At 54.6% G+C, this 27,808-nt stretch overlaps 1 protein-coding gene across 1 annotated transcript; it reads left to right on the plus strand.

The window, feature by feature from the left end:
• On the plus strand, positions 1-26,351 carry RGMA (repulsive guidance molecule BMP co-receptor a). The gene is made up of 4 exons (XM_054169139.1): positions 1-156; positions 7,313-7,428; positions 22,626-23,137; positions 25,348-26,351. The coding sequence occupies exons 1-4, from the start codon at positions 143-145 to the stop codon at positions 26,047-26,049; spliced, it is 1,344 nt and encodes a 447-aa protein (XP_054025114.1). The 5' UTR covers positions 1-142; the 3' UTR covers positions 26,050-26,351.
• The last annotated feature ends 1,457 nt before the right edge of the window (positions 26,352-27,808 follow it).

Consider the following 27,808-nt stretch of genomic DNA (forward strand, 5'->3'; position numbering starts at 1 on the left):
TTTGATTCGGATTTATTTGATTTGGTTTTATCTTTGTTTTATTTACCCCACCTGGAAAAAAAAAAAAAGAGAGAGAGAAAAACCCCACAACAACAAAGCTGCCGCTCCCCGCACCGACCCCCGCGGCGGGCTGGAGAGGCTGATGCGGCCGCTAAGGTAAGCGGCGGTGGGGGGCTGCGCGGGCCCCCCCCGGCTCCCTGCATGGCCCTTCCTCCGCGGGACCTGTTGAGGCTGTCGCTATCGGACCCCGGCTGCCTCCTCCCTCCCTCCCACCCGAGCCCTTCCGATAAGAACCCTCGATTATTCCTTCCCATGTTCTCTGCCCAGCTCGCTCCCTCTGTCCGGCTTGACACCAGCCTGGCGTGCATGCGGGTGTTCATTTACTCTCCCTTCGGGTGGCCGCCACTCAAAATGCGCCCTGCTGGGCCAAGTCAGTCTGATAATTCCTTGCAGCCCAGGGATGAGAACTGGCAGTACCCTCCCCCGTTATTTGCCCCTTCCCGTTGGGTAGCTCATCACGGGGCTGGTCGCGCTTATCGAGATCGGAGCGCTTCGTTTGCAGACACAAAGCTTCCCCATCCCTCCCGCTGGGTTGCGAAGCGCTGGGGTGTAGGCAAGCTCCGAGGGAAAGAAGGGGGTGACAGCTGGACAGATGTGGGGCATTGGCAGGGATGGCCACATCTGTGTGCAGGGAGAGGACGGGTCGCTGCAGCATGGCTGGCCGAGGGAAGACTTTGCTGCTGGTAGACAGAGGCCATCAGTGAATAGCCCATAACCTCCAGCCAGAAGTCGGGGAGGGGGGCAAATACAGCCCCCAGCTCAGAACATTGCAGAGGCACCAGGCAGAGGGGCCCCCTGTTGAGGCTTGCTTCCACTCTTGGGACCTGCACGCTGCCCTCCCTAAACATTCTATAGGTTTAAGGAAGCCGGGCTGTGTTTGCAAGACAGGTGCTTTGTGTTGTGGTGTGGTTGCAAGGCAGGAGATGAAAGTTTGGTGTTGTTTTGATGTGATTCTTGATTGCTGCCTGTTGGAGTAATTGCATCGCAATTGCTCAGAGGTAGAATCAATTTCCCCAAATTGAGATTTTAATGGGCGCTCGCAAGCTGCTGTTATGTCATGTGGTTACAGGCGGCGTTGGATTGCATTTATTTTATAAACTGGATACTTTTGCAGACGGTGCAGGGATAACAGCACCACCCAGTGGGGCCCAGCCCGGCCCCAAGCCCAGCTCCAGCCTAGCAACCCCAGCCCAGCCCAGTCCTAGCCCAGCTCCAGCCCCAGCCCTAGTTCCAGCCCCAGCTCCCGCCCAAACTCGCCCCAGCTCTGCCCCAAATCCAGCCCTGAGTGGGACACATGCCCAAGACAACTCTACAGAAATACCTGGTTTATTTATTGAAATACCTATAGAGATGCTGGATTAAGATTGTTGGGTGGTTTAGGTGTTCTTTCTTTTTTTTCCCATGAGAAGGAATCTCTCAGATGTTCAGGAAAAACTTTTCCATGAGCTGCTGACGCTGTCACTTAGTGTTTCATGACTGAAACCCCAGGAGAGGTGTCCTGCAGCGAGTTACATTTCTGGCCACTACTGTCAGGAGTTGACAGAAGAGGACCTGGGAAAGGTGGTTGGGTTTCACAGTTGGTTTTTTCCATAGGGTGTTTCAAACATCCCATTCTCAAAGGGCTGAAGATGTAGATCTACAAACACTTGATGCCATCTGCCACCTTCAGATGAGGTCCAGGAGATGTCCTTAGCTGACCTGTAGGTTAGAGGGGGGGGGGGGGTGTGGGGGTGGAATTGGGGAGCTGTGCTTGCACTTTCTCCAGATACCAGTAGCTTTTAAAAGCAGGAGAGGAAGACTGTCCCATTGCACAGACTTGTTTCTGTCTCTGCTGATGAACACCCAAGTTCTCTGCAGCTCTGTGCTGTTCACTTTTTGGCAGTTCAGACTTATCCATCTTCTCTGCTGAGCTGACATTTGGCCATTTGAACTTGCTCTTGGGCACCTCCCAGCACACTGCATTTTTATTTCCTTTTAGAAGGCAGCCCAGATGTGAAGAAGATACACTACAGAGATACTGCTTGATATTTACCCCAACCAGGAGACTGGGCCAGGAAGACCAGCTCCCTGCAGAGAACTAAATATACAGATGGTGAATTCCAGCCAGCCCTCCAAACACTGCCGAACAAGGGATGGTTACAGGCTCCCATGTGTAGGAGTCAGGCCTCACCCCACAGGGCTTTGCTAGCAAGGGAGAGGGAGAGACACGAATGAATGCCCCCAGTCAAAAAAGTCTTATTTGCCTGCAAATATCCCTGCTTGTTTTGCTTTCTGTCATGGGTGAGACTGGAAGTTTTCCACCAGCCCATCTTTCCCTGGTCCAGCCTGGCTGGGTATGAGCATTAAGAGGTGACTTTTATGGCTGTGAGCATGGAGCAGGCACTCTGAACAGAGAGCCCACAGCAAGTGACTTCAGCTGGGGCTGCTCTGAGTTAATCTGTGGGTGCAAAGATGCAAGTCAACAAAGCATTGGTTTATGTATCGGTGTGACAAAGCTGTATTTTGTTCCACTTTCAACCCTCTGGCCTCTTGTACCAGACTGGTGTGTCTGATGTTCACAGGGGCAGCTGTGGGGAGGCAGATTAGCTGCACCAGCAGATTCTTCTCTGCTCTTTGCCACACAGAAGTGAGTTGGTTCCCAAAGCCCAGCTCCATGCCATCTCCTCTGCCTGTCCCATTAGTGTGAAAGTTCAGAGCAGGGCACTAGTAAGACCTTGGGGGACACTTCTCCTGTCAACTGCTCCACCAGGCGTTCTACTGCAAGGCAACAGGTTAGGAGGAAAGGTTTAGCTGCATATTTGGCATCTTCAAGGTGCATAGCTCAGGGGGAGCATCTCCTTGGGCTGTCAGCCAGGAAAACTGTAAAATGATTTTAAAAAGCCTAAATTATGAGGAAAAGGAAGGTTTTTAAAGTGAGCTGCAGCATTTTGCAGTATTGCAAACATCAGAGGTGTGGCTGTCACTGCAGAAAGATGAATTGGGTTTGGGGTTTTTTTTGTTGCTTCTTGTTCAGGGTTTTTTTTCTTTAGACTTTTCCAGAGCACAGGTGTTTGGTTTTACTTCCACAAGCATTTTGGGATCAGTTGTCCAGCCTCCTCAGAAAACAGCTGGGGGGTTTCCACTACAAACGTAGTTTCTTCCCCCTTTAGTGAGCAGTTTGGTTTTTGCTGCTCACCCCAACCCTGCCGTTGCAGAACATTTCAGCATTGGATTCCTTCACGAGTGATTCCATCTTATCCCAGCCAGGCCACAGGCAGCGTTCACTGAACACCTTGTCCCAAGGCAGAGCAGGCAAAGGCATGTGCTGAAGCTATGTGGAGAGAGCTGTGTGAAGAGTGGCCACGCAGAAAGTTCATGGGAGAGTCAGGAGCAGCCCAGGAGCCCTGACATCCGTTCCTCTAACTGCTAGTTCCAGTGCCCATGTTTACTATTTTCACCATATAATTACAGGTAGTGAATAATTCCATTAGGAAGGCCGTAAGGGGAAGGATCATCTGTAAACCTTAGGGCTCAAATTAGACACGCTCATTCAGCCCCATCGAAGCCCACAGCCATGCATGGCATGACGCAGGGCAGAGGGAAGTTCAGATGAGTGATCCCAGCTGAGTTTCCCCTGGGAACTGGGAATCTTCCCGCTTGTCCTGCAGATACCCCCGAGAAGGCTGTCGGCTAACCCCGGCCGTGATTTGCACGCCGTGCCTCTGTAACGACACCCAGCACAAGAATTAACGTGTGTGTGACCAGGGAGGCGCCTTTGCCCCCGGAGCGGGGCCGCTGCAGCCCGGGCTCCGCTGTGCCTCGGAGGTGTTTGCATTTTAGCGGTGGGTGGTTTCCCGCACGCTGTTTGCAGAGAGCGGCGGGCTCGGCGCTGCCGAAACGGGGAGCCCCCAGCTGGCCTTGGAGAAGGGAAAGAAGCTGGGGGAAACATGGTCACTCTGTGTTTGCAAGCCTAGACAGCCCCACCGAGCAAGGCAGCGATCCGGATTTCACACAGCCTGCGATTCGAGCAAGCCGTTTAAAGCCTTTGATTCGGCTAATGAGAAAAGGTGAAGGTTCTTTGAAAAACGTGGAAGGAGGAGCAGGATTTCAGAATCACACCTTATTTGGGGCCTTTTCCTGCTCTGCAGTTACGCTTTGGACACATCTGTTGTTTTCTCCAGCGAAATCCGCTGCTTTGATCGGTGCCAAGAACAGCAATCCCATTTGCAATGCATGATGCAGCTGAGCAAAAGCAAGGAGAAATTTGTCCAAACTGGAGCCAGGGGCATCAGGCTCTTGCTTTATGGCAGTGCAGTTTTCCCTACAGCAAAGGCAGAAGCTTCAGCAAGGGTCTCGTTCGAAAAAGAATGCTTCAAAAGTGGATTCCAGTCCTGTTGTTGCCCTGTGTCAGCTTGCCGCAAAAGGGCAATACCAAAGTGGTACTTCAGGTCGAAAGCACCAAAGCAGCCTCGCTGCAGCTATTTAGCAGCTGGATTTTAAAAGTTCCTAATTCAGATGGTATTTTTTGGGTTAAAGATAAGTACATCATGCTCTATCTCACCAGCCAGGATAGCAGCAGAAGTGGTGCTTTTCAGACTGAACTAAAAGCTAAAGCTGCATTGCAACAAACAGCACACAGTGCGAGCAAGAGGAAGGGACTTGGGGTTCTGAAATGCCATCCCCTGGATCTTTGTCCCCTGCCTGGGCTCTCCCCAGCGCGTGGACCCTCTCCCTCCCACCCCCACCTTCCCCCTAGGCTCCTTCCAGCTTCCCCAGGCCCCTTGCAGCTCCAGCTGCCTACACATCCCATCAGCAGGCATTTCTTCTTGGGTGGTAACAGCAGCTGGCAGGGTTTGGACATATTTGCCCCTGTTTGACATCCCCCACAAAGAGGTGCTTCGAGTAGGCGTTCCTCCCACACTGCCTTAGCTACAGGTCTGGATCCGGCCTGCCAGCTTTCATCTTCTGCCCAGCTCAGCCCGGTCTGGCAGCTCCTCTGCACACAGAGCTCCTTCTGACTTTAGTGGACATCACTTGCGTGCAGATGTAGGAAGATCAGGACCAAGACAGATCTCTGGTCAAGCAAGCAAGGCTTCAGGATTTTTGGATCCCATCTGGGTCCCAGATGGAAAAGTTACAGCATTTGAATTCCAGTTGCAGCCTGGATAAAGCCCCAGTGAAGCTCCTCCTTCATTTGGAGGCAAGGGGGCTCAGATCCTGAGAAGTGGCTAAGTGTTGTTAGATCCCTTCATAGATATTTACTCCTATCTCCTCTTCCTCACTTCACCTTCCATGGGAGATCTGTTGTAGCTGAATCACAGATTCAGTCTGCAGCAGAGGAGATGACAGGCTCTTCTTGGAAATGTCCAGCTACCATCATCACTCCAGAAAGCACCCTTATGGGTGATGGTGAGGCAGATGAGAAGGGGATTTCCAAGGACAACCAGAAGCAAAGTCAAGGAGGCCTGTACCAAGCTGCAGGAAGAAAGACCTGCTGCTGCTAGAGGGCATTTACAGAACTGGGAGAAGAACTGTGTACAACAACCAGCATCCTTTTACTCTTTGTGTAGGATGTCCAAGTGAAAAGGAGATGAAACATTAGGATGGCAGGGGGGCACTCAGTCGAAGGAGGGCTGATGCTCTGTAAAAGGGAAGTTAGAGCATATTCATTAAGCATATTACACCCACAGGCACTCTCATTCAGAAGTGAAGTTGTCTTAGTTTACTGTAGCTAAAACATCTTTTGTGTGAAATTTGTTAAGGGGATGCCTCCCTAACCCCTTTCTAGGGTGGAGCAGACCCATGGTGGGGCTGCAGATCCAGCCTGCCCGTTTCCTTATGCTGTGGCATCACAGGAGGTAGAGAAGAGCAGGATTCTGAAGCCCAGCAGGCAAATGTCTGTTCCAAGCTGCTGCTCTATCTACACGGTCAATGAGCAGAGAGAGCGCTCCGAGGACTGCCCTGAGGGCTGCCCAAAGTATCTCTAAGGGATACTTAAAAGTGTGATGCCAGGGCAATTGTACCAACACAATGGTGAGACATTCTCTCAGTGAAGCTGAAGACCCAGGTCTATACATGGGCTGGTGGTACAGACTAGGCTGTTGTAGTGGTCCTGAGAGAGCACAGTGCCCTCCCTCAGGCCTCAGTGGGCTGGCAGCTGGATTTGAGGAGCCTTGGCAGTTGTTCCCTTTATGAGAAGTGTCAATCGAATGATAAAGATGAATGACATTTGCTGTTTCTGAGTCACCAGGGTTTATTCTACCTCTGCCAGTGCCTGTGCAGGTGAATGACCTGGAAAGGTTGTGAAATCCTCACACCTACCAGGCAGCCAGGGCTGGAGTGGCATGGCAGAGCTCCTTGTGCAGAGAGGACCATACCTCAGTGGGCTGGGGGCTACAGCATGGCTCTCAATCCCTGCTCTGCCGAGCATCTCCTGCCTCAGTTTCCCCCCTCTGCCATACAATAGACTTTTTGCTCCAAATGGCTTCGTTTTGAGCAACTCCAAAGCACTCTTGTTAGGCACATGGGAGAGAAGCAGGGAGGGCATGCTCCCCAAGAGGTTATGAAGAAGCCCTTCTCCCGAATCGCAATGGAGCTACCATGCGTGACTGGGAGACACAACGCAAAATCCCAAGAGCCCTTCCCGCAGCCCACCCTGCGTGGGACCGCTCCTCTCTTGCCCACAAGGCACCGGAGGGTTTGGTGGCTCAACCCCCATCAGTAACACCCTCGCCCGGGTGTCCGAGGCTCTCCCTTGCCCGCTGCCCGCCATGGTCGCGGCGCTGGGCGGCCGCTCCCCGCCCCTTCCCCGCCGCCAGAGCAGCATGGCCGGGGAGGCGGGCGGAGGGGAGGAGGCGCAGGCAGAGGATGCCGGCATTGGAAGGCTGCCGGGATGATTGATGGTTTGGGCTGTTTTGTAATGGGAGGGGAAGGAGAGGAGGAGGCGGAGAAGAAGGAGAGAAAAAAAAGTCTGTGTAATCTTGCAGTGCGGGGGCCACCGGAGCGCGGAGCTGGGGCCGCCCGTCCCTGCGTCGCTCCGCGCAGCCATGTGGGGCTTTTAATTTTGGTTTTGGTTTGGGTTGGTTTTTTTTTTTCTTCTTCAATTCTTTCCTTCGATTCATTTATTTTTTTCCCTTTTGTTTGTGTGTTTTTCTGGTTGTTGTGTTGTTCGTGTTTTGGTTCGTTGTTTGGTTTGGTTTTTTTCCCTTCCTTTCTTCTTTTTTTTTTTTTTCCCATTTTTTTTCTTTTTTTTTTTTTTAAACTCTTCTTCCAGGGAGAGGATAGTGGTTAAAGCTCGAGCTGGATGGATGGGTATGGGGAGAGGGGCAGGATCCACAGCCCTGGGACTTTTCCAAATCCTCCCTGTCTTTCTCTGCATCTTCCCTTCAGGTAAGGAACAGCCTCTTTATTTTGAAGCGTTTTTCCTTGTATTTCTCGCAGCCCTTGGATAGCCGCCTCCGTTGCCCCTGTCTCTGGGCCTCTTTCTCTCTCCCTCTCTTCGCAGCAGTTTGCCACATGTTTAAAATACGCAAGCGGGGCTCAGATTTGGGGGTGCGTGTGCCCCCCCCCCCCCGCTTCCCAGCCCCTTTTCCCTAAGCAGTTACGGTGAGTGTTTTTCCTTGACCTCATCTTCTTTGTCTCCCCGCTGCCTCATCCCACAAGGAAGGAGGTGGTCGAAATCAAAGCAGTTCCCGGCGAAGGCTGTTTCTGACAGCGTCAGGCAGGTTGCGTTGTCCTCCCGTTCCCGGCTGTGCCTTGAAAGGAAGTGGGGGGGACGGGGAGGGACCCACACATGAACACCCCAGATGCCAGATTTCTGCCCTTGAATGCGCTGGGGGGGTCCCCGTTCCGAGCTCTCCAGTAAGGGAAAAGCCGGAGCGGTTGCGAAGGGGGTGAAGGGGGTCGTTGCTTTGTGATTTGGGATGATCGGGTGTCCGGGGGGGGCTCATGGCCGCGGGGAGCGTAGCCCCGGGGCTCACCTGGGGCGGGCAGCGCGGCGGAGGATGCGCGGGCGGCACGGAACGGGCACCCCCGATCCACACTGCACCTTCCCCGGCCTCGGGCGGGAGGTTTTGGGGGGGCTCAGCGCCATTATTTCGTTGGAAAACTTTCCCCGACCAGGCCCTGGGAGCTGTTGTGCTGTCCGAGGGCGGGATGGCAACCAAATGGTCCGGCAAAGCCTCGGCTCCCCCGGGCGAGCCCTTCCCCGCGCACCCCCGGCCGCTCGCACCTATGGCTGGGCTCGGCCTCCCCCCTCCCCATCCCCAGTTTGTTTGTATTGTGTCAGAAAAGGAGAGAATTTCAGAATTACAGCTGAAAACGCCATCTGTTTCCAATGAATCCCCCATAGTTTTTCACAATGTTTTTGGCAGATCTCTGCCTGCAAATTCCTTCAAGCCCTGAGTGCTTGTTTTTGTTGGGGGAGGGGAAACCCAGTCCACAGAGGCGGATTTGTTCCTTCCAAAACTCTCCAGTTTCTTTACCTCTTTTTTTTTTTTTTTAGCCTTTTTTTTTTTTTTATTTGCGAGGGGGGTTAAGAAAAAAAAAAAAGGAGAGCAAGGAGGAGAAAGAAAAGCCCTAGCGCTTAAACCTCCCTGTTCATCTTTTTAGTTCAGCACAGCTTTCCTCCTTTTCTTTTCTTTTTTAATGTATTAATTTTTTCATCGCCTCTGCCTTTCTTTTGCATAACCGTAGGTGAAGCAGTCTTGCACACACATGCAGCAAATAAATAAATAACTGCTTTATGCCCTTCCTCCCCCCCCCCCCCTTGCCCTCCCAGCCCTGCTGAAGGAAAGCGAAGCCTTTTCAGCACTACCCTTTAGCACTGAGGTGTCGCTCTGGACCCCACTTTTCCCAGGGGACTTCCCGGCAGGCTGGAGGTTGAACCCCTTTTTCCTTTTCTTTCTTAATTTCCCTGGGAACTCTGGAGCTGCTCCCATGTGTGTTGCTTAACGCCCTTTTCGGAGCGTTTTGAGTTGCAAAGCGTCGAGGCCGTGAGATTTACGGTGCAAGAAAGAACTTGATAGGAGATCTGGCTGCCTGCTTTGTTTGATTCTGCCTTCAGCAGTCAAATAAGGTGCAAAGAACTGGCAGAACGAGGCAATCCGGAGCCCGCGGGAGCGGGGCGCAGGCAGAGACGGTGCTCCCCGTGTGCAGGGGCTGGGAGCACGCCGGGGGCTTTCGGCAAAAGCTTTTTTGGGGTGGGAAGGTAGGAAAAAAGGGGGAGGGTTTATTCCCTGCCGTATCCTTTGCCCCTTTTTTTCCTGTGCTTCCTGGGAATTTGCGGGCTCCCAGCAGGTTCCCAGGCCTGAGGAAGCTTTGCCCCCCACTTGAGAGCCCTGAGCGAGCGGGGCTGCTGGAGGCTGCCCAAGTGGGTGCTCGGCGTGTCGGATCAGTGCCTCGCCGAGTCCTGCCCTATTTATTTATTTGCTTAAACTCCCCCCGACGCGCACACTCTGGGCTGGATTCCCGCTTGTGCCGCTCTCACACCAATGGCTTCACCCTGCCGCCTCCTGGGCGGCCCCCACCATCGAGCACTCTTGGGCTGGGAGCACTGGAGCGGGTCCCCTCCGTGTGGGTCAGGGTGACCACTGAGCGTGAGGCAGCTGGGGAAGGAGGTTTGAGCAGAGCAGGCCTCTGCTGACAGTTTCCCCAGCAGAAGTCTTGTGTCAAGTCCTAGTGTTGGATGCTCAAGGGTTCTCTGTCCTGGCTGGGACCCTGATTTCCTGGGGTGCTTGGCAGACAGTCCCTTGTGCCTCCCAGCACAGGCTGTGCTCAGTCGTCTTGCAAAAAAAATTCCTTTTGTACTCTCTTGTACTTTCAAAATCTGGCCGTGGATGTTTTGCTCCAGATGTCGGGCTTTGGTCTCTCCCTCATACTCCACTTCGCTTTGGCTTTGCTGTTTCAAAAGCAATTGGGATTTCCTGCCCTTGGTCCAGCTGGGCAATGCAGTTGGTTGCAGGAAAGGGTCCTTCCCTGCTCAAGGTGTACCGGACCGGTTGATAAATGGCTTTTGTCTCAGCGGCAGGGAGGGACGTGATTGCAGCATTAAGCTGAAATTGAGAAGGGGGGCTTAGAGGCTGTTAAAACAACATCTCCCCAGCGCCGTGAACGGGGAGCGGGGCTGGGGGCCGGGGAAGGTGGCGGCAGGGAGGGAGCGCGCCTGTGCGGGATGTTGTCGGGGCAGAGAAGAAGGGAGGGATTCAGATGTAAACCTGGGAATGTTCTGGCTTCCCTATTTTGTTGCTCACTTGGAGCCCTTCTCATACTTCAGCAGAAATTCTCTGCGTGGCCAGCAAGGCTCCGTTGTAGTGCTGGAAGACGATGCCTCGATTTAATGTAGATGTGTTGCTTTTTCCCCGTAGAAAATCCCAACATTCCTTTCCCTCGATTACTGGGAACAGGGGGATACTAATAGTGACTTTGGGGTAATTGTGGCCACGGCTGAGGTTTCCTTCTTTGTGGCCTGAACAGCTGTGCACATGAAAGTGCTCGCAGGGCTGGGCAGCCATAAAAACTTCCTAACCTGGGGGCTCTGCCGAGTCTCTGCACCAACCTGCTGTCCCCAGAGAGCTGTGCTGCAGCACTGGATCAGGCCCCAGCGACGACAAGTTTTGTGGTCTTTCTTCTGGCTCCCTGGTGGGTGCATCCCATAAAGTAACCCTAGGCTTTGGCAGAGCAGTTCATGGCCTGGGCAAGCCCCTCCTCAGCCCATCCATCAGTCTTTCAGGGGAGCCCACAGCTGAGCCCTGCAGCTCTCAAGGGATGACTGCTAATGGAACAGCAAGGAAGGGCTGTGCTTTTCCCAGGAATGATTGGACCAGATGATCCTTGTGATCCCTTTCAGCCTGATACTCTAATTCTGTGAAAGTCAAAGGCATGGGTTTGCTTCATGTGGGTGAATTTCATTGCATTTGATACACTTTTCCCATTGGAGTAGACACCAAACTTGGAATAAGGGAGAGTGTGGGAACCCAGGACCAAAAGAGCATTGGAGTCCCAAGTGGGTTGGAGGAGGCCACGGTGAACTGAAGGCTGCTGCAAGCCAGAAGTGGGAGTTTGAGGAGGATGGAGGATGTTTTGAGATGCAGCTGTGGTGGGACAAGACGAGGGAGTACCCTGGCCTTTTTCTGGCTGTCTGGGCAAATCCTGTCTGGATGGTGCAGATCCAGAGTGAGCTGTGCAGGCAGGGCCCTGAGCACAGCACCCAGAGTGCACTTGTAAGAGGAGAGCCTGTAAATGCCTTTAAAAAGCTTTGTCCCCTGCACTTGGTAACTGCTGGCATGAGAAGAAGAGGATATTTATTCCCTTGTCCATGAGCTCTCAAAATAACAGGGCGTTCGATTGTAGCCTCAAGATTGCTTTGCACTCAAGTGCAGCCCGGCTGAGTAAATCACTGCTTCACCAGCTGAAATTCCTGCAGCAAGGGGGAGAATTGAATTATGGCCAACTGCAAAACCAGATGCCATCCCCTTGATGAAGTCATCGGGCTCTTACTGCGGGAGAACAAGCTGGCTCCTACACACACGCAGCCCTCGTAGGCGCAGACTGAGCCTCTCTGTCTAACGGCCTGGCCCTGCTGTGTGGGGCAGCTGGAGACTGGCATCCCTGCAGATGCAGGAACAGTAAGTCCTTCAGGGTGGAGCCCCAGAAGAGCGTTGAGTCCCACTTTCCGCTGCAGGAGCATCCAGGGGAGTTTGGCCTTTTAGTTCCCAGCGAGCAGCGCTGTTCCTGCCTGTGCAGGGGTTTTATGGGTCAGGCAGGGAGCAAGCTTCACTTGAGCCTGAAGTATTTTCTCCTCCCTCAGTTTCCTCTCTTTCCTGGACAGCTGTTGACTTTGGTCTCCAAAGCCCTAGTAATGATCTATGGCATTCTGGTTTTCAGACAAGCTACCTTTTTTCCTTGCTGTGTGACACGCTCCAGCCAGCACTTTTTCTGAGATGACAAGGACGTGTGGCAGGACGTTCTAGGGTTGGATCCTGGCTCCAGGCTTTACCAGCCCACAGTGATCTGAGAGCATCAGTGTGCTGGGGATTAGAGGGTGGAGAGCTGGGGGTGGGGGTGGGTGGGTGGGGGTGTGTTTCAGTTAAAGTTACTTTTTTCTCTGAAAATTAATCCCTGAGCTCAGCAGGGGCTACCCATCAGATGCATTTAAAACTAAATAAACCTCTGAAGGTCTGTGAAGGAGGAACAGATTTTGTGGCTTCTATGGAGAACAAGCGCTGGGTGGGAGCCTAGCCTGCAGGAGGGCTTCCCCAGGGTCCCCAGAGTTCTCCGGGGCAGCTCCAGCACTAGTTGGGTGCCTGGTGGGCTCGTGGGGCTGCTGTTGGCCACCCCACGCCCTGCACGCCTCCGACGGAGCTGCTGCAGGTTTTTGGCAGGCCTTTAATTGTATAAATTTGCCTCATCCAGATTTATGTGCTCCGGGCTTTTCTCCATCTCCTCATTTCGTGTCTCATTTACCTCTGCGTTTGAAGGGTTGAAATTTCACAAGAGCACAGCGGGGATGATTATTCCTAGAGGGAATCCACACCTGTGAGCAGGAAAGCGTTTCCCTGCCAGCCCTGCCGCGGCCTGGGCGAGGGGGAGGAGGGCGAGGGACCCGCCGCTACACCTGGGGGGCCCCGGGCGCTGGTGGGTGGCAGCCCTGCCTTCAAAGGCACCCTGGGAAAACAGCTTCAGCGTGGGGAGAGTGATGCCTGCTGGAAACTTGAAATGCTCGGTGATGGGGGTGGCTGGCAGAGGTGGCCATGCATGGGTAAGGCTGCTTCAGAGGGAGGGCAGCATGGGTGGTGTGGGCTGCAGGAGGAAGTCGAGGGTGATGCTCGGTGCAGGAGGGTGACTCCAGCTCTCTTCCCGTTGGGCTTGTCTTGGGTGAAAGCCCTTACATCCTCGTCCGAAAAAGGGACCGCTCCCCTTGAGCTTTGCTGGCTCCGGAGGACTGTGGGTGAAAGTGGCTGGGTGCTCCCCAGCTGGAGGAGTCAGGTGTGCAGCTCCAGCGCCGCTCTCCAGCCCACAGCACGCCGTGGCGGGGAGCCAGCTTTGTTAGCGCCCTTCTGCAGATGGAGAAGCGGAGAAGATCACTTCCCTCCCTCCTTTTGTCCTCCATCCACCAGCTCAAGGTGGAGCAAAACCTGCATCCTCTGAACCATCTCTTGGAGCTGCTTCCTCCCAGCAAGATGAAAGCTCAACAGTTGCGGCAAAGGCAACCCTGCAACCCGAATCTCGGGACTGGAGTTTTAAGAGCAAAGTCTGCAGCGTTGCTGCTGCTGGTTCATCTTTGCAGCCCATCATGCCTTCTGAATTTCCCGGGATTTTTCCATTACTTCCCAGAGCAGCCTCAGCAGCCACTCCAGGCTGGGAACATCACGGTCGGTGGCCTCTCTGATGGTGTCTGCGCAGCCTTCTCCCTGCCTGGGGACGTGGAGGTGAGGCTGGAGGAGCAGTGCTGGCGGAGGGGGCTGGGGAGAGCCGCATTCATCCCCGCTAAGCATGCCGGGTCAGCGGTAAGCTGACTCTCCCAGCCAGAAGAGCTGACTAAGTGACAGGAACAATCAAGGGCTCCTTCGGCAGCATCCAGCGGTTCCTGCCGTAGCCGGTGAAGACACTGACTGTGCTCTTTTCCTGCCTCTGCTTGCCCCATGTCTCTGTGATGCCTGGGAAATAGAGACGGGGGGCTGTGAACTCGGTGCTGAGGACAAAAGGGAGTTGGCTGTGGCAGGTCCTCCGGATGCTTTTAGTGATTGACGCAGGTTGAAACGAGAAAACTCCATCTCTGCCCCTTTTTTTGGCTTGAAAGAACTGAAGAAAGCCTTGCTCCAGCATCCTCTTGAGCAGGACAAGGACTGGTTTTAAAGGCGCTGCGTGGATTGGGGGATGCTCTTAGCTACATCTCGGGTCACTCGATCAGCACGTCCTTCGCCTGGATTTAATGCATCTGCTGCTTTTGCCGGGAGAAACGAGCACAAACCCCAGGCTCTAGCGTGGAAGGTGGCCCCTCGGAGCCAGTCTCTCCATGCACGCCCTTGCAAAATATGAGCTCCAGCTCTTTAAGAGAGTCAGGTTTATTTTTCTTCTTCAGCTCCCTCCTCTCAGTCCTTCCCCCACTTCAGTGCAACTGAAACCTGATCTAATCCCTTTGCACATGGGTAATTTATTGGTCTATTGGGCTTTTCTTGATGGCAAATTGCATTGTCTTTCTTCCTGGGTTGAGGCTTTGGAGCAGTTTGCTGCATTCCTGCAGCTTTTTTCTCAGGGCTGATCTTTCACACCCCCTCTGAGCACAGTCAAATCAGTTTTATTGGGCCTCTTTGTTATGCAAACAAGGCAATAATAACCAGGCTATTATTCTGCAAGATTGTGCTTGATTAACAGTTCAAAGGAGGTCGCTGGAAGAGCCCGCCGCTGCCATCCCGCACAAATCCTTTCACCAAGCTTGGGTCAGGTGGCCCTTGGGTCTTCCTCACCCCACGGTGCCCTGTGGGGCTGCAGGAGGGCTGCCCCTGCCCATGACACCCCATCCATCAGGGCTGTGGACAGCACTGATGGGCTTGCTTCTCTCCCTGGTGTGATGAGGCGCCGCTTGATGTGTGTTGTAAAACACAATCACAGAATGGTTTGGGTTGGAAGGGACTTTTGAAGGTCATCTAGTTCCAGCCCACCTTCCACTGGACCAGGCTGCTCAAAGCCCTGTCCAGACTGTCCCTGAACACTTACAGGGAGGGGGCATCTAGCACCTCTGGGCAGCCTATTCTGGTGTTTCACCACCTGCATTGTAAAAAATAGTTGTTCTTTTTATCTGTCTGGTCTCCCAGCCCATGCAGGCATCAAGATGCGAGTCCAGCATGGCCAGACTTGCCCACTGGGGAAGTGCAAGAGGCTGGACACAGAGAGTCCAGACAGATGTCTTTCATCCCCTTTAGTTTTGTTTTGGATTCCTAAAGTCTTGCTGGAAGAGGTGTCATCAGCCAGGTTTTTAGAGAGCATTGTGATCTTTTTATACTTCTTTTTTCCTTAATTTTTTCCTTTTTTTTTAAGTCTCCTGTGGGGTGGTTTTGGTGCTGGTGGTGGCTGCTGTCTGCCCAGGAGCTGAGCAGCCCCCATCTTGCAGCTGGCAGATGTCGCTGGTCTTTAGCACCTCCGAGAACTGTGCCTTTCGTTACCGAGGTGTCAGCATAAATATGTTTATTTAGATTGCCTACATAAATACGTGTTTAGGAGCCTAAGCCTAGGTGCTCAGATCTGAGGCCAAAGGTAATTAGGCTTTACTGTGTTATCCAAAAAAGCCTTTGAGTGCATGTGTGGGGCTCGCACGCCGACACTTCAGTCCCATACATTCGGGAGGGCGCGGGGTGATGGATTTGCATCACGTGGGGGTGATGACATACTTTCCAACCCCTTAGTGACCAAGCAGTGAGCACTTGAAAATTAACAGATCTGGTTTACATGCACCCAAGAGTCTTAAAAGAACTGGCTTTTGTTTACTGAATACATTGGCTTTTGCTTACCTCAAGTACTGCGTCCAGTTCTGGTGTCCCCAGCGTTAGAAGGACACAGAGCTGTGGGAGTGAGTCCAGAGGAGGCCACAAAGATGACTCAAGGGATGCAACACCTCTGCTGTGAGGACAGGCTGAGGGAGCTGGGGGTGTTGAGCCTGGAAAAGAGAAGAGCCCAGGGGGACCTCAGAGCTGCCTTCCAATAGCTGGAGGGATCCTACAGGAAGGCTGCACAGTGAGGGTGTCAAGAGACAGGACGAGGAGGAACGGTTTGAATCTGAGGGAGAGCAAGGTTAGACTGGAGCTGAGGAAGAAGTTCTTCAGTAGGAGGGTGGTGAGACTCTGGAATAGGCTGCCCAGGGAGGCTGTGGCTGCCTCCTCCCTGGGGGTGTTCAAGGCCAGGTTGGCTGAGGCCTCGAGCAGCTGAGCCTCGTTGAGAGATGTCCCTGCCCATGGTGGGGAGGTTGGAGTAGATGATCTCTAAGGAGCCTTCCACCCTGAGCCATTCTAGGATTCAATGAAATTCATTCCCAGATTCTCTTTGCTGTAGAAGTTGGAGGAGAAGAGATGAATCGTTTTGGGTCTTCTTTGTGCTTGTTTACTGGAAAAGCATGATTTGCTGAACTGAAATCCAGGTGACCTGACCCCAGCTGAAAGGAAAATAGGGGGCAATGATAATTAAAGGGCTGTTAGTTGGATGTGTGTGTGTGTAATATGTTTGAACACTTAATTTAACAGTGTGCAATATAACACAGCAGTGACAATGATCTTAAAGGTCTTTTTCATCCAAAATGATTCTATGACAGGGGCAGAGCAGCAGGACCTCACTTGTGTCATACCCCAAGGCTCCTGAGCAAGTGAGAGCAGCAACCTGGGGTGGGTGGACCACAGGATGGTTGCTGGCTTGGAGGAGCAGTGCTTTGCAGACTGGGAGCTCTGGAAAAGGTCACAGCACATAGAATCATGGATTTGTTAGGGTTGGAAGGGATCTCAGGGATCATCTAGTTCCAACTCCCCTGCCATGGGCAGGGACACCTCACACTAGACCAGGTTGGTCAGAGCCATATCCAGCCTGGCCTTAAACACCTCCTTGGTGCCCGCTGTGGTGCGGTGTGGCAGGGAAGGAGGTGGGCTCAGGAGAGCAGCGAGCTGTCCCACAGCAGTGTGGCCCATCAGGTGGTAGGCTTGGCAGGAAACAAGCCTGCCGGCAGAAGGTCTGATGGTGGGGCTGGGCAAACACCTTCAGTGAGGACTTTAAAGTGCAAACCGTTTAGCTTATCTAGAGGCTTGACAAGTGACTTGATTACGGCGTGCAGTATCTGTGTGGGAAACAGGCTGGTCACTAACGGACCTTTAACTGCCTTGGAGAAAATCGCTGGGCTTTTTCATGTCCTTACAATGAAGGCAGATAAAATCCACTTAGAACCCAGGCCAGTGTTTTGTAAAGGTGATAAACTCCTGAAACAGCCCGCCGAGGGGGGGGAGGCTCTTGAGACCCTGCAGACCAGGGAGGTCCTCATGGGCAGGCATGGGGCACCAGGCTACCTGTGGGTGAGGGGGAGCTGTCTTAGCCCAGGTGACTGAACGATTTCTTCTGCCTTTAAACTTTCTGAAACCAGGTTGGATGGGGTCTTGAGTAACCTGGTCTAGTTGAGAGGCATCCCTGCCCGTGGCAGGGAGGTTGGATTAGATGATCTCTAAGGTCTAGGAGGACAGACTGAGGGAGCTGGGGCTCTTCAGTCTGGAGAAGAGAAGGCTCCAAGGAGACCTAATTGTGGTCTTCCAGTACCTGAAGGGGGCTACAAGAAAGCTGGGGAGGGACTTTTGGGGGTGTCAGGGAGTGATAGGACTGGGGGTAAGGGAAAAAAACTAGAGATGGATAGATTCAGATTGGATGTTAGGAAGAAGCTCTTCCCCATGAGGGTGGTGAGAGCCTGGCACAGGTTGTCCAGGGGGGTGATGGAAGCCTCATCCCTGGAGGGTTTTAAGGCCAGGCTGGATGTGGCTCTGAGCAACCTGCTGTAGTGTGAGGTGTCCCTGCCCATGGCAGTGGGGTTGGAAGTGGCTGATCCTTGAGGTCCTTTCCAACCCTGACAATTCTTATGATTCTTCCAACCTGAGCTGTTGTATAAAACCATTGGTTTCAATATACTGAAGGAAAGTTTGTCTCTGGTTTGAGTGGCACCAAACCCTTGAAAGGAAAAGATGATGGGGAGGTTGGGAGGTGGCTGGGCTAGGAGGGGCTGAAGGACCCTTTGTGATGGAGAAGGGTGGTGGCATCATCCAGACCTGGGGCTATCTTAGAGATCCCAGGAGAGCCTTGCTGGGTTCCTGCTTGAGAGGATTTGTTTCTGTGCTAAGTCATCTGTGGTTGAAAAACAGATCCATTGTGAGTCGATGGAAAATAGATTATGCAGAATTGAATAAACATCATTTCTTGGCCTGGCTACAAATGAGCCTGCACCACTGTGCCAAGGCTGCTGCCAGAGGGGACAAGGCAAGGCATGCCTGTTGGGAGGGGGAGAGGGTCCTGTTTGCTCAGCCTTTATCAGGTGTGGTCAGGGTTTGCCAGAGCTGGTGGCCGCTGCTGTGGCTGGGAGAAGGTCTGTGTGAAAGGCGAGGTGCGGGCAGCCCCCCTGGCACACCCCCTGTGCCACGGCAGCACCTGGCTTTGGAAACCTGGCCTTATATGGGGCCCAGAGCGAAAGGAGCTGCTGCCAGGACCCAGCGATAGCATCTTAAAGAGGAACACTCCCCCTTCAGGCTCCGGGAGGATGGAGATGGGCTTCCCTGCCCTCCCTTTGCCTGGGAGTTTTTTAACTCAGTACCTTACAAAGTTCTGTGTGACCCTGGGCAGCGCACGGTGAGGGGTGCTCAGCACCAGGGTGCTGGGGAGCTGTTTGGCAGCAGCAGCCTGTAGGCTACCACCGTTCGTGCCTGCATCTGCTGATGGCAGAGAACAGAGCATGTCCTTAAAGAGCAACACACTGTGGCCTTACTCCTGCTGAAATCTCCTCTCTGCAAAGCAGCTGAAGGGCTGTAGCAGCCGAAGCGGTGCTCGCAGGATGAGGTGCTTTGCACGGTGTCTCCGGGGGCCTTAGCAAGCTGTCAGGTGAAACTGGGATGTGTGGGTCCTGCACGTCCAGGGTCATGTCCTGCAGCTGCTCCTGGGGCTCTGTTGTCTGCAGTGACAGCGTGTTCAGCTGCATGCAGCCCCCAGGCACCCTGGAGCTGTGCATTAACATAACTGGGAGCGGAGTGATTTTAATTGCCCAGTGCCACAACCGTTTGGGATAACCAGCAGTGGCAGCGCTGGTCACACTCCTGCAGACTTTTTTTGACTGCTGTCTCCACTGGGAGGCTCCTGGCAAAGCTACACTTGCATCTTTCATCAGATGGGGTGAGATGCAATTTCCTTCTTTTCCACCCCGATAAACCCACATCCGCCCCAGGAATGCTGCTGCTTGCGTTGCCCCTGCCCTCAAGCATGCTGGCTCACGTCACTCCCCACCGTGCTGCTCTGTGCCATCATCCCCTGCACTGAACGCCATCTAGACCACAGGAGGCTCCACCTTCACACGAGGAGACCCTTCTTACAGTGAGGGTGATGGAGTACTGGAGCAGGCTGCCCCAGAGAGGCTGTAGAGCCTCCTTCCCTGGATGCTTTCCTGTGTTGTCTGCTCTAGGTGATCCTGCTTTGACAGGGGGTTTGGACTTGGTCATCTCTAGAGCTTCCTTCCAACCCCTAACATTCTGTGATTCTGTGTGCAGGGAGGTTGAGTTTGTGTGAGGGAACAGCCTCAGGCTGCAACAGGGCAGGTTTAGAATGGACACCAGGAGGAATTCTTTTTCCCACCAAGAGTGGTCAGGCATTGGAATAGGCTGCCTGGGTGGAGTCACCAACCCTGGGTCTAGGTGGTTTGGATGTGGTGCTTGGGGATATGGTTTAGGGGTGAACCTTGTAGAGTAGGGTTCTGGATTGGACTTGGTGATCCTGAGGGGCTTTTCCAACCTCAGTGTTTCTGTGGTTCTGAGTTCTGGTTGATCTCGATGATATTAAGGTCTTTTCCAACCTGGCAATTCTGTGACAAGTTAAAGGCTTTCCACAGTGCTTCTTGCAGGTTTAAGTGGACTGCTGCCAAGACAAAACACTTCTCAGTGCTGTTGCTAGCATCTGAGCTTATTAAACATGAATTTTAAAGCTGTGAGGAACCTGTCACCATTTCCTATTTGCACTTCACTCTTCTTGGAAAGGGAGAGGAGACAGGCTTGTTTCCTAAAGCTGAGCTGCTTAGTGTTTTACCACTCGGTCTCCTGTTCTGATTTTCCAGCACCAACTGTGTTTAGGTTTCCAGCACTGTGATGTTTAAAACACACTGTTTGCCCTGTAACAATACTGGGTTTTGTAACTTTCTTCTTAAACAAACGTGAAATGGTTTTGGCACAGCTGCCTTGCCAGCCTCCTTCTAAACAAACCCCGAGACAGGAGCGTGCATGCACGCCTGCAAGAGGCACCGCAAAAGCATCTGGCGGTGGTGGGGCTTTGCTGCTTGTCCTTCTGCTGCCTAATGTGCCTTGAGCCCATCCTGTCTCCAAACCCTCAGAGGGGGTTGATTGAGGAGGACAGGAAGGAAAACACAGTGAATTTCAAGAGGTGTGAGCCTGGGTTGGCCCAGCAAAGCTCCGGACTGCTGCAGGCAGAGCAGTGCCCGTGTGATGCTCAGCGGTGGCCGTGTGCTTCTCACACAGCTGCTTTCCAGTCTGTTCTAGGGAAGCCACTGCCCCAGGGAACAGATGCTGGGAGTGGGGGGAGATAGGATCCAGTATTTCTTTGCCCTTCCTCTGCCTTGCCAGGGGGCACTGGGGCTCTGGTTGAGCCTGGCAAAGGCAAGGCCCTGCCTTTATCTCTGCGTGGGCAATGCAAGGCGGGTGCAAAGGGGAGGTGAGGGCTCAGCTGGCATCCCCACACCCTGCCATGCCGGTTTTTCTCCTCCACCTCTTGTTCTCTCTCAGTGGGCCGTGATGGGGAACAGACTCCCAGGGCTGGGCAGAGCCACACAGTGCTCAAAAAAGAGGGGGTTTGTCTCCTGCTTCTTTGCAGGGGGGCACAGGGACATGGGCAGGCTCTTTTCCTGGCACTGCTGTGACTCTGAGGGTGGTGGGGTGGCTGCTGGCTCTGCTGCAGCATTGGTCATGGCACACATCTTGCTCTGACCTCTGCAAACTGGCACGTGGCTAGGGCACAATGGTCATGCCAGGGCTGGGTTTCCCCTGGCCCACAGAGGAGGAAGTGGGAGGCAGTCAGAATTTTGGCCTCATGGATCTGAATCTGGACACTAGGCACAGTAATTGAGGCAGCACAGAGCTTTGAATGCCAGAGCCTAACAAGGCACTGAAACCCTCCTTGCCTTTCGCCCCATGTTAGTGGTCCTGCCTTATGCCTGCTAATGAATGCGTCCTATTCTCCTACACTCTGGCTTTCCCCTCCAGGAGCATTCATCTGAATGCTGGGTGCTCTGACCCTTTGTGGCTTAAACTGGGGCAAATCCTGTTGGTTTCTTTGACTTTGATGCATGAAAATTGGGTCATGAGAGTTGGGTCACATCTGGTGAGCAAGGCCCTGTCACGCGGTAGAGCCAATATCATGGGTTTGGGCTGCAGGGGGGGACACTGACCTCTTGCTGGGGGTAAAGCCACTGTCATGGGTTTGGGCTGCAGGGGGGGACACTGACCTCTTGCTGGGGGTAAAGCCACTGTCATGGGTTTGGGCTGCAGGGGGGAGACACTGACCTCTTGCTGGGGGTAAAGCCACTGTCATGGGTTTGGGCTGCAGGGGGGAGACTCTGACCTCTTGCTGGGGGTAAAGCCACTGTCATGGGTTTGGGCTGCAGGGGGGAGACACTGACCTCTTGCTGGGGGTAAAGCCACTGTCATGGGTTTGGGCTGCAGGGGGGGACACTGACCTCTTGCTGGGGGTAAAGCCACTGTCATGGGTTTGGGCTGCAGGGGGGAGACTCTGACCTCTTGCTGGGGGTAAAGCCACTGTCATGGGTTTGGGCTGCAGAGGGGAGATGCTGACCTCTTGCTGGGGGTAAAGCCACTGTCATGGGTTTGGGCTGCAGGGGGGGGACACTGACCTCTTGCTGGGGGTAAAGCCACTGTCATGGGTTTGGGCTGCAGGGGGGAGACACTGACCTCTTGCTGGGGGTAAAGCCACTGTCATGGGTTTGGGCTGCAGGGGGGAGACACTGACCTCTTGCTGGGGGTAAAGCCACTGTCATGGGTTTGGGCTGCAGGGGGGACACACTGACCTCTTGCTGGGGGTAAAGCCACTGTCATGGGTTTGGGCTGCAGGGGGGAGATGCTGACCTCTTGCTGGGGGTAAAGCCACTGTCATGGGTTTGGGCTGCAGGGGGGGACACTGACCTCGTGCTGGGGGTAAAGCCACTGTCATGGGTTTGGGCTGCAGGGGGGGACACTGACCTCTTGCTGGGGGTAAAGCCACTGTCATGGGTTTGGGCTACAGAGGGGAGGCACTGACCTCTTGCTGGGGGTAAAGCCACTGTCATGGGTTTGGGCTGCAGAGGGGAGACACTGACCTCTTGCTGGGGGTAAAGCCACTGTCATGGGTTTGGGCTGCAGGGGGGGACACTGACCTCTTGCTGGGGGTAAAGCCACTGTCATGGGTTTGGGCTGCAGGGGGGAGACACTGACCTCTTGCTGGGGGTAAAGCCACTGTCATGGGTTTGGGCTGCAGGGGGGAGACACTGACCTCTTGCTGGGGGTAAAGCCACTGTCATGGGTTTGGGCTGCAGAGGGGAGATGCTGACCTCTGGCTGGGGGTAAAGCCACTGTCATGGGTTTGGGCTGCAGGGGGGAGACACTGACCTCTTGCTGGGGGTAAAGCCACTGTCATGGGTTTGGGCTGCAGGGGGGAGACACTGACCTCTTGCTGGGGGTAAAGCCACTGTCATGGGTTTGGGCTGTGGGACAAGAGCCCAAACTCTGCCTCGCTGGGGGTGGGCTTGGATGTCCTCCATGCAGGCGTGCAAGCATTGATTGACCACCTTGTGCTTCCCTCCCCTCCCGCAGTGACATCTCCATGCAAGATCCTCAAGTGCAACTCTGAGTTCTGGGCGGCCACGTCGGGCTCCCACGCCCCGGGCACGGAGGAGGCGCCCGAGTTCTGCACGGCGCTGCGCGCCTACGCGCACTGCACCCGCCGCACCGCCCGCACCTGCAGGGGCGACCTGGCCTACCACTCCGCCGTGCATGGCATAGAGGATCTGATGGTGCAGCACAACTGCTCCAAGGATGGCCCCACCTCCCAGCCCCGCCTCCGGACCTTGCCCCCCGGCGACAGCCAGGAGCGCTCCGACAGCCCCGAGATCTGCCACTACGAGAAGAGCTTCCACAAGCACTCGGCCACCCCCAACTACACCCACTGTGGGCTCTTTGGGGACCCCCACCTCAGGACTTTCACAGACACTTTCCAAACCTGCAAGGTGCAAGGGGCTTGGCCGCTCATAGACAATAACTACCTGAACGTCCAGGTCACCAACACGCCGGTGCTGCCTGGCTCCACGGCCACCGCCACCAGCAAGGTGAGCCTGGGGCATGTCCCCGCGAGCAGAGGCGGGCGAGGGCAGAGCTGCTTCTGAACAGCTTTGCTTTTCTGCCAGCTCTCTCCTCCACCATTTGCACTTCCCCTCTGAATCTGAGCGCCTGGCCCCACATGTCAGATGCCCATCCTTCCTTTGTCCCCACCTCCAGGGCAGCCAGCCCTGTCGTGGGTAGCAGGCTGAGATCCACAGCTCAGGGGGACACCATGGCCAGAGTGGGGGATTGCAAATTAAGAGGGCTCCCACCTGGGAGACTCCAGGTTGCTGTGAGCAGCCAGACCAGGAATGATATGACAGCTTGTGGGGGATACCCAAGGTCCAAGCAAACCCAGGACTGCCCTCCACAGAGGCACCAGCTTGCAGGGAAAAGCCTGGAGGGAGCTGAGATCCTCACGTTGCCTTTCCCTCTGGCCAGGCTTATAATTGTCTCTGTGGTTTGCAGCCAAGTCAAGGCATTTTGTGGGGCACAGTCTGTTCTGGAGGTGCTTTGTCAGCATAAATAAACATCCTGAAGGTACAAGGCAAACACTGAGAAAACCCAAGTGAAAATGTGCTGCTGTGGTACGGCAGGACTTGGGTGATATGGCCTCAACTTCAGGAGAGACCCGGAGCTGCTTAACTGTTAGCATGCTTCTTGGTGCACAAGCTCTAAAGTTAGCAAGGCACTTTTAGTGCCAAAAAATGGAGGCTCAGCAGGAGGCAGCCTCTTGCTTTTGGAAGGTGTCCTGTCCCACTGTGCTTGGGAGTTCTGCTTCCCTCTGCTCGTGCAGAGAGAAGAGAGGCAGATGCGGGACAGGGACTACTTTCGGCTCTGGATGTGACCTTTGCAAGGAAGCTTGGCTTGAGGAAAGTGGTACTTAAGGACCCCAGGGACCTGCAGTTTCTCAGCTGGATCCCAGGATCACTATCTTAATTGAGCCTTTTCAGCTGTTATCTGCCTCACAGGCTTGTGGTGAGGAGGGATTAGTCATGAGATGTGCAGCATGAGCTGTGGGAAGCGTTACTGGGTCACTGCTAGAGGACCGTGTGCTGCTGGAAGGGATGGGAGCCTCTCAGTGCCTGGGGCTCTTTGTGGTTTTGCATTGTGTTCTCTGGTCTACCCTGAGCTGGACCCAGAGGAGGTAGCAGGAGGTCCACGCAAGGGGTAATCCAGCCTGAAACCCAGGGCAAGGTGGTGCCTCATGACATGAGTGAGAAAGGGATAGCAGGGCTGATAAAGGACTGGGAACATCTGGGCATTCAGGGGGAGAGTGGGACATTGCCAGGGCTCTGGACAGCTCTGGATTCCTCACCAGCACCTCTGGAAGCAGAGGTGCTGGGACCCACCCTCGTACTCAGCCCAGTCCTTGGAGAGCCTCAAGTTTTTCCCACCCTACCTCAGGTATAGCTGTCCTGTAGCTGCTGGAACCATCTCTCCTCCAGCCCTGCTCCACTGTTACCAGGTCTCAGTCTACTCCTTTGTTGGGGCCATGTGGCAGGAGGTCCCACTTACTGCTTCTCCCTCTTGGAAGGGGGTGCAGGATCCTTCCTGCAGCAAGGGACCTGTGTTTGAGCCCAGCCAAGGGTGCAGAGCAGCGTTGGACTCAGTCCACACCCATACTGCCCCCGGAAGGGCCTGCCCACTGCCAACGTGGGGCACACGCGTGTGGCTGAGAGGGAGCACAACGTGCTCTGGGGCCCAGAGGCAAAGGCTGTTGGGCAGTGAGTGTCGAGGGACAGGAGGTCCAGCCTTATGATCTAAATGCCATGGGAGCCAGAGGAGCTTCACCTAGGGGAGGCAGGGCTCATCCCCCTCTGCCATCTGCCAGGCCCTGGAGGCAAGACAGTGCTGCGTGTGTGGGCATGCCACTGCAGGCCTGTGAGGAGCCATGCTCCACCCAGCTCCAGCTACAAAGGAGCTCCTATCTTGGGCCTGGAGATAACAGGATGGATCCAGGTGGTACCTTTCAGTCCAGCCTCTGGGTCTTGACTCCATGCACAGTGTCCTGATCCCTGTCCTGAGTCAAGGTGGCCACGTCTGGGTGCCTAAAAGCTGGGGAGCTTCTTAGGATGAAGCAGCTGGCCATGCTCCGCTCCTGGCTCTGCTGAGCAGATAACCTCCTTCGCTTCCCTTGCTGCTCCTGGTGCTGGCTGTGCGCTCTGAGGCGGTCGTTGCTCATTGTAACCCTGCTGCCTTTTGCCTCCCCCTGCAGCTCACCATCATCTTCAAGAGCTTCCAGGAGTGTGTGGAGCAGAAAGTGTACCAGGCGGAGATGGACGAGCTGCCCGCTGCCTTTGCCGACGGCTCCAGGAACGGGGGGGACAAGCACGGGGCAAACAGCCTGAAGATCACGGAGAAGGTGTCAGGGCAGCACATCGAGATCCAGGCCAAGTACATCGGCACCACCATCGTGGTGCGGCAGGTGGGCCGCTACCTCACCTTCGCCGTGCGCATGCCGGAGGAGGTGGTCAACGCCGTGGAGGACCGGGACAGCCAGGGCCTCTACCTGTGCCTGCGTGGTTGTCCTCTCAACCAGCAGATTGACTTCCAGGCCGTCCGCTCGGCTCAGGCCGCCGAGGGTCGCGCTCGGCGCAAGGGGCCCAGCCTGCCGGCCCCCCCCGAGGCGTTCACCTACGAAACGGCCACGGCCAAGTGCAGGGAAAAGCTGCCCGTGGAGGACCTCTACTTCCAGTCCTGCGTCTTTGACCTCCTCACCACCGGGGATGTCAACTTCATGCTGGCTGCTTACTATGCCTTTGAGGATGTGAAGATGCTTCACTCCAACAAAGACAAGCTGCACCTCTACGAAAGGACACGGGAGCTGGCCCCGGGCAGCGCCGCTCCCTCGGGGGCCTCCGCCGCCCTCTGGGTGCTACTGCTGTGCTTGAGTCAGTGTTGGTTGTGCTTGTTGTAGAGGTTTGCTCCTTCGCACCGTGGGAAGGGGAGCAGGAGGGAACCGGGGATGAGACGGCGGCGCGGGGCAGCCGGAGGTTGGATGTCAGAGCTGCGTGGGGTTGTCCTCAGACCTCAGCTCCTCCGGCTGGCGCCAGGTCCTCCACCTTCCCAGCTCGTGCGTGGGAAGAATGTGCTGCCAGTGGGACCAGTCAGGAGATCTTGCTGGACCGTGTCTTGGCTGGACCTTCCTCGCCTCCTCTTCCTCCCAGCAGTGTGGGTGCTGAGGGGCCCCCAGCGCTCCCCCGGGTCCCAGAGATGCAAATGGCCACCGCGGCACTGGCGTGCACTGACGTGGCTTTGTCACTGGAGAGCAGAGCTCGTGAGGACACCGAGCAGTGAGCCAGGGCCAAGCCTGGCCAGCACAGCAGGGCTGGGTTCCTGCTCGCTGGGGCTGTGCTCTGCTTTTTGGGCATGTCCTGCTCTGCCCACGGCCTCTGTGTTGCAGAAGGTGATGCAAGGGGCTGGAACAGTGGGGAATGGCCCCACGCTTGCCTGGCCACCAGTGCCAGGCATCTCCTGGGTGGAAGGAGGACATGCTCCTCAAGCCTCGGCTTGTGTTTGCTGTAGTTAAAAGGGCATCTCCTGTTGTAGCCAGTTCGTTCAGCTGATTCACTCAGTAGTTTTATTCCTGGCTCCCTTATCTCTGCCTGGACCCACTGAGGACTCTTGATGGCAACAGGAGAAACCTGGCCAGTATTCAAGTGGTTTCTGCAACTTCTGCCCAGCGCTGGATGAGTCCCTTGCACCATTTGCTCTCCAGTGCCCTCAAACTGGGAGCAGGGAGGCTGCTCAGTGGGAGAGCCGAGCTGCAGCTCCCCCCAGCCCTGCACCCACTCCTGCCTGTGGCTCGGCCAGGCCCCAGGATGGAGCAGGAGCGTCGTGCTCTCTTTGTTTGCTGCTAGGTCTCTGCTCCGCTCCTCATCCTGTGAGGCTGTGACTTGCAACCCCATTGCAGACCAGTTGCACCTTAAGACCTTCTGGGCTGGAATCAGAAATGGGGCACTGTTAGAAAGCCAGCCAGGAGACGGGATGCAGCAGAGGACCCTCCGGCTGCCTCCAAGTGTCCGTTCCCTGCCTCGAAACCATTGATAATCATCTTCCTCCACCACCTAGTGCTTCCCATCTCCTCCTCTCCATGTTCCTCTGTGGTTCACCTCATCATTCACTGAACAAACAGCAAGACCACCTTTGGTCTGTATCTTGGAGACCTCCTGATGAATTTCCCCTCCTTTCCTCAGGGGGAGCTTCCGAGAAACAAGCCCCAGAACACATCACTCTTGGGGACATCTCTTGCTCTCAAGGGAGGTCTCTGGGCATGATGAGACAAGCTAGCACCAAAAGAGGTGGGAACAGGCTACGTTTGGCAGTCTGAACTGGTGCCAAGAGGCAGTCTGGTGTAAATACTCAACGTGACTTAATTCATTGTGTCCTAACAGCTCTAGAGCTCCATTTGTAAAGCAGCAGAGAAATGCAAGATTGTGTCCATGGATGTAATTTATATTGTCTCTTTAATATATAGAGCCCTGGCATTGATCTCGTGTGACTGTACAGATGAAGAGATGTAATTGGTTTTTAAATGTTTAAGGAAAGAAAAGAAAACAAAAAGATGTGTTTACTACTTTGCTCCTTGCTTTGTTTGCTGGTGCCCCAGGCCTGCTGTGGAGGGAAGATGTGGAATTGAGGATAGCAAGAGTTGGGAGGTGCTGAGAAGAGCAACC

The sequence above is a fragment of the Dryobates pubescens genome, chromosome 17 (assembly GCF_014839835.1).
Source record: "Dryobates pubescens isolate bDryPub1 chromosome 17, bDryPub1.pri, whole genome shotgun sequence".
Lineage (NCBI taxonomy): Eukaryota > Metazoa > Chordata > Aves > Piciformes > Picidae > Dryobates > Dryobates pubescens.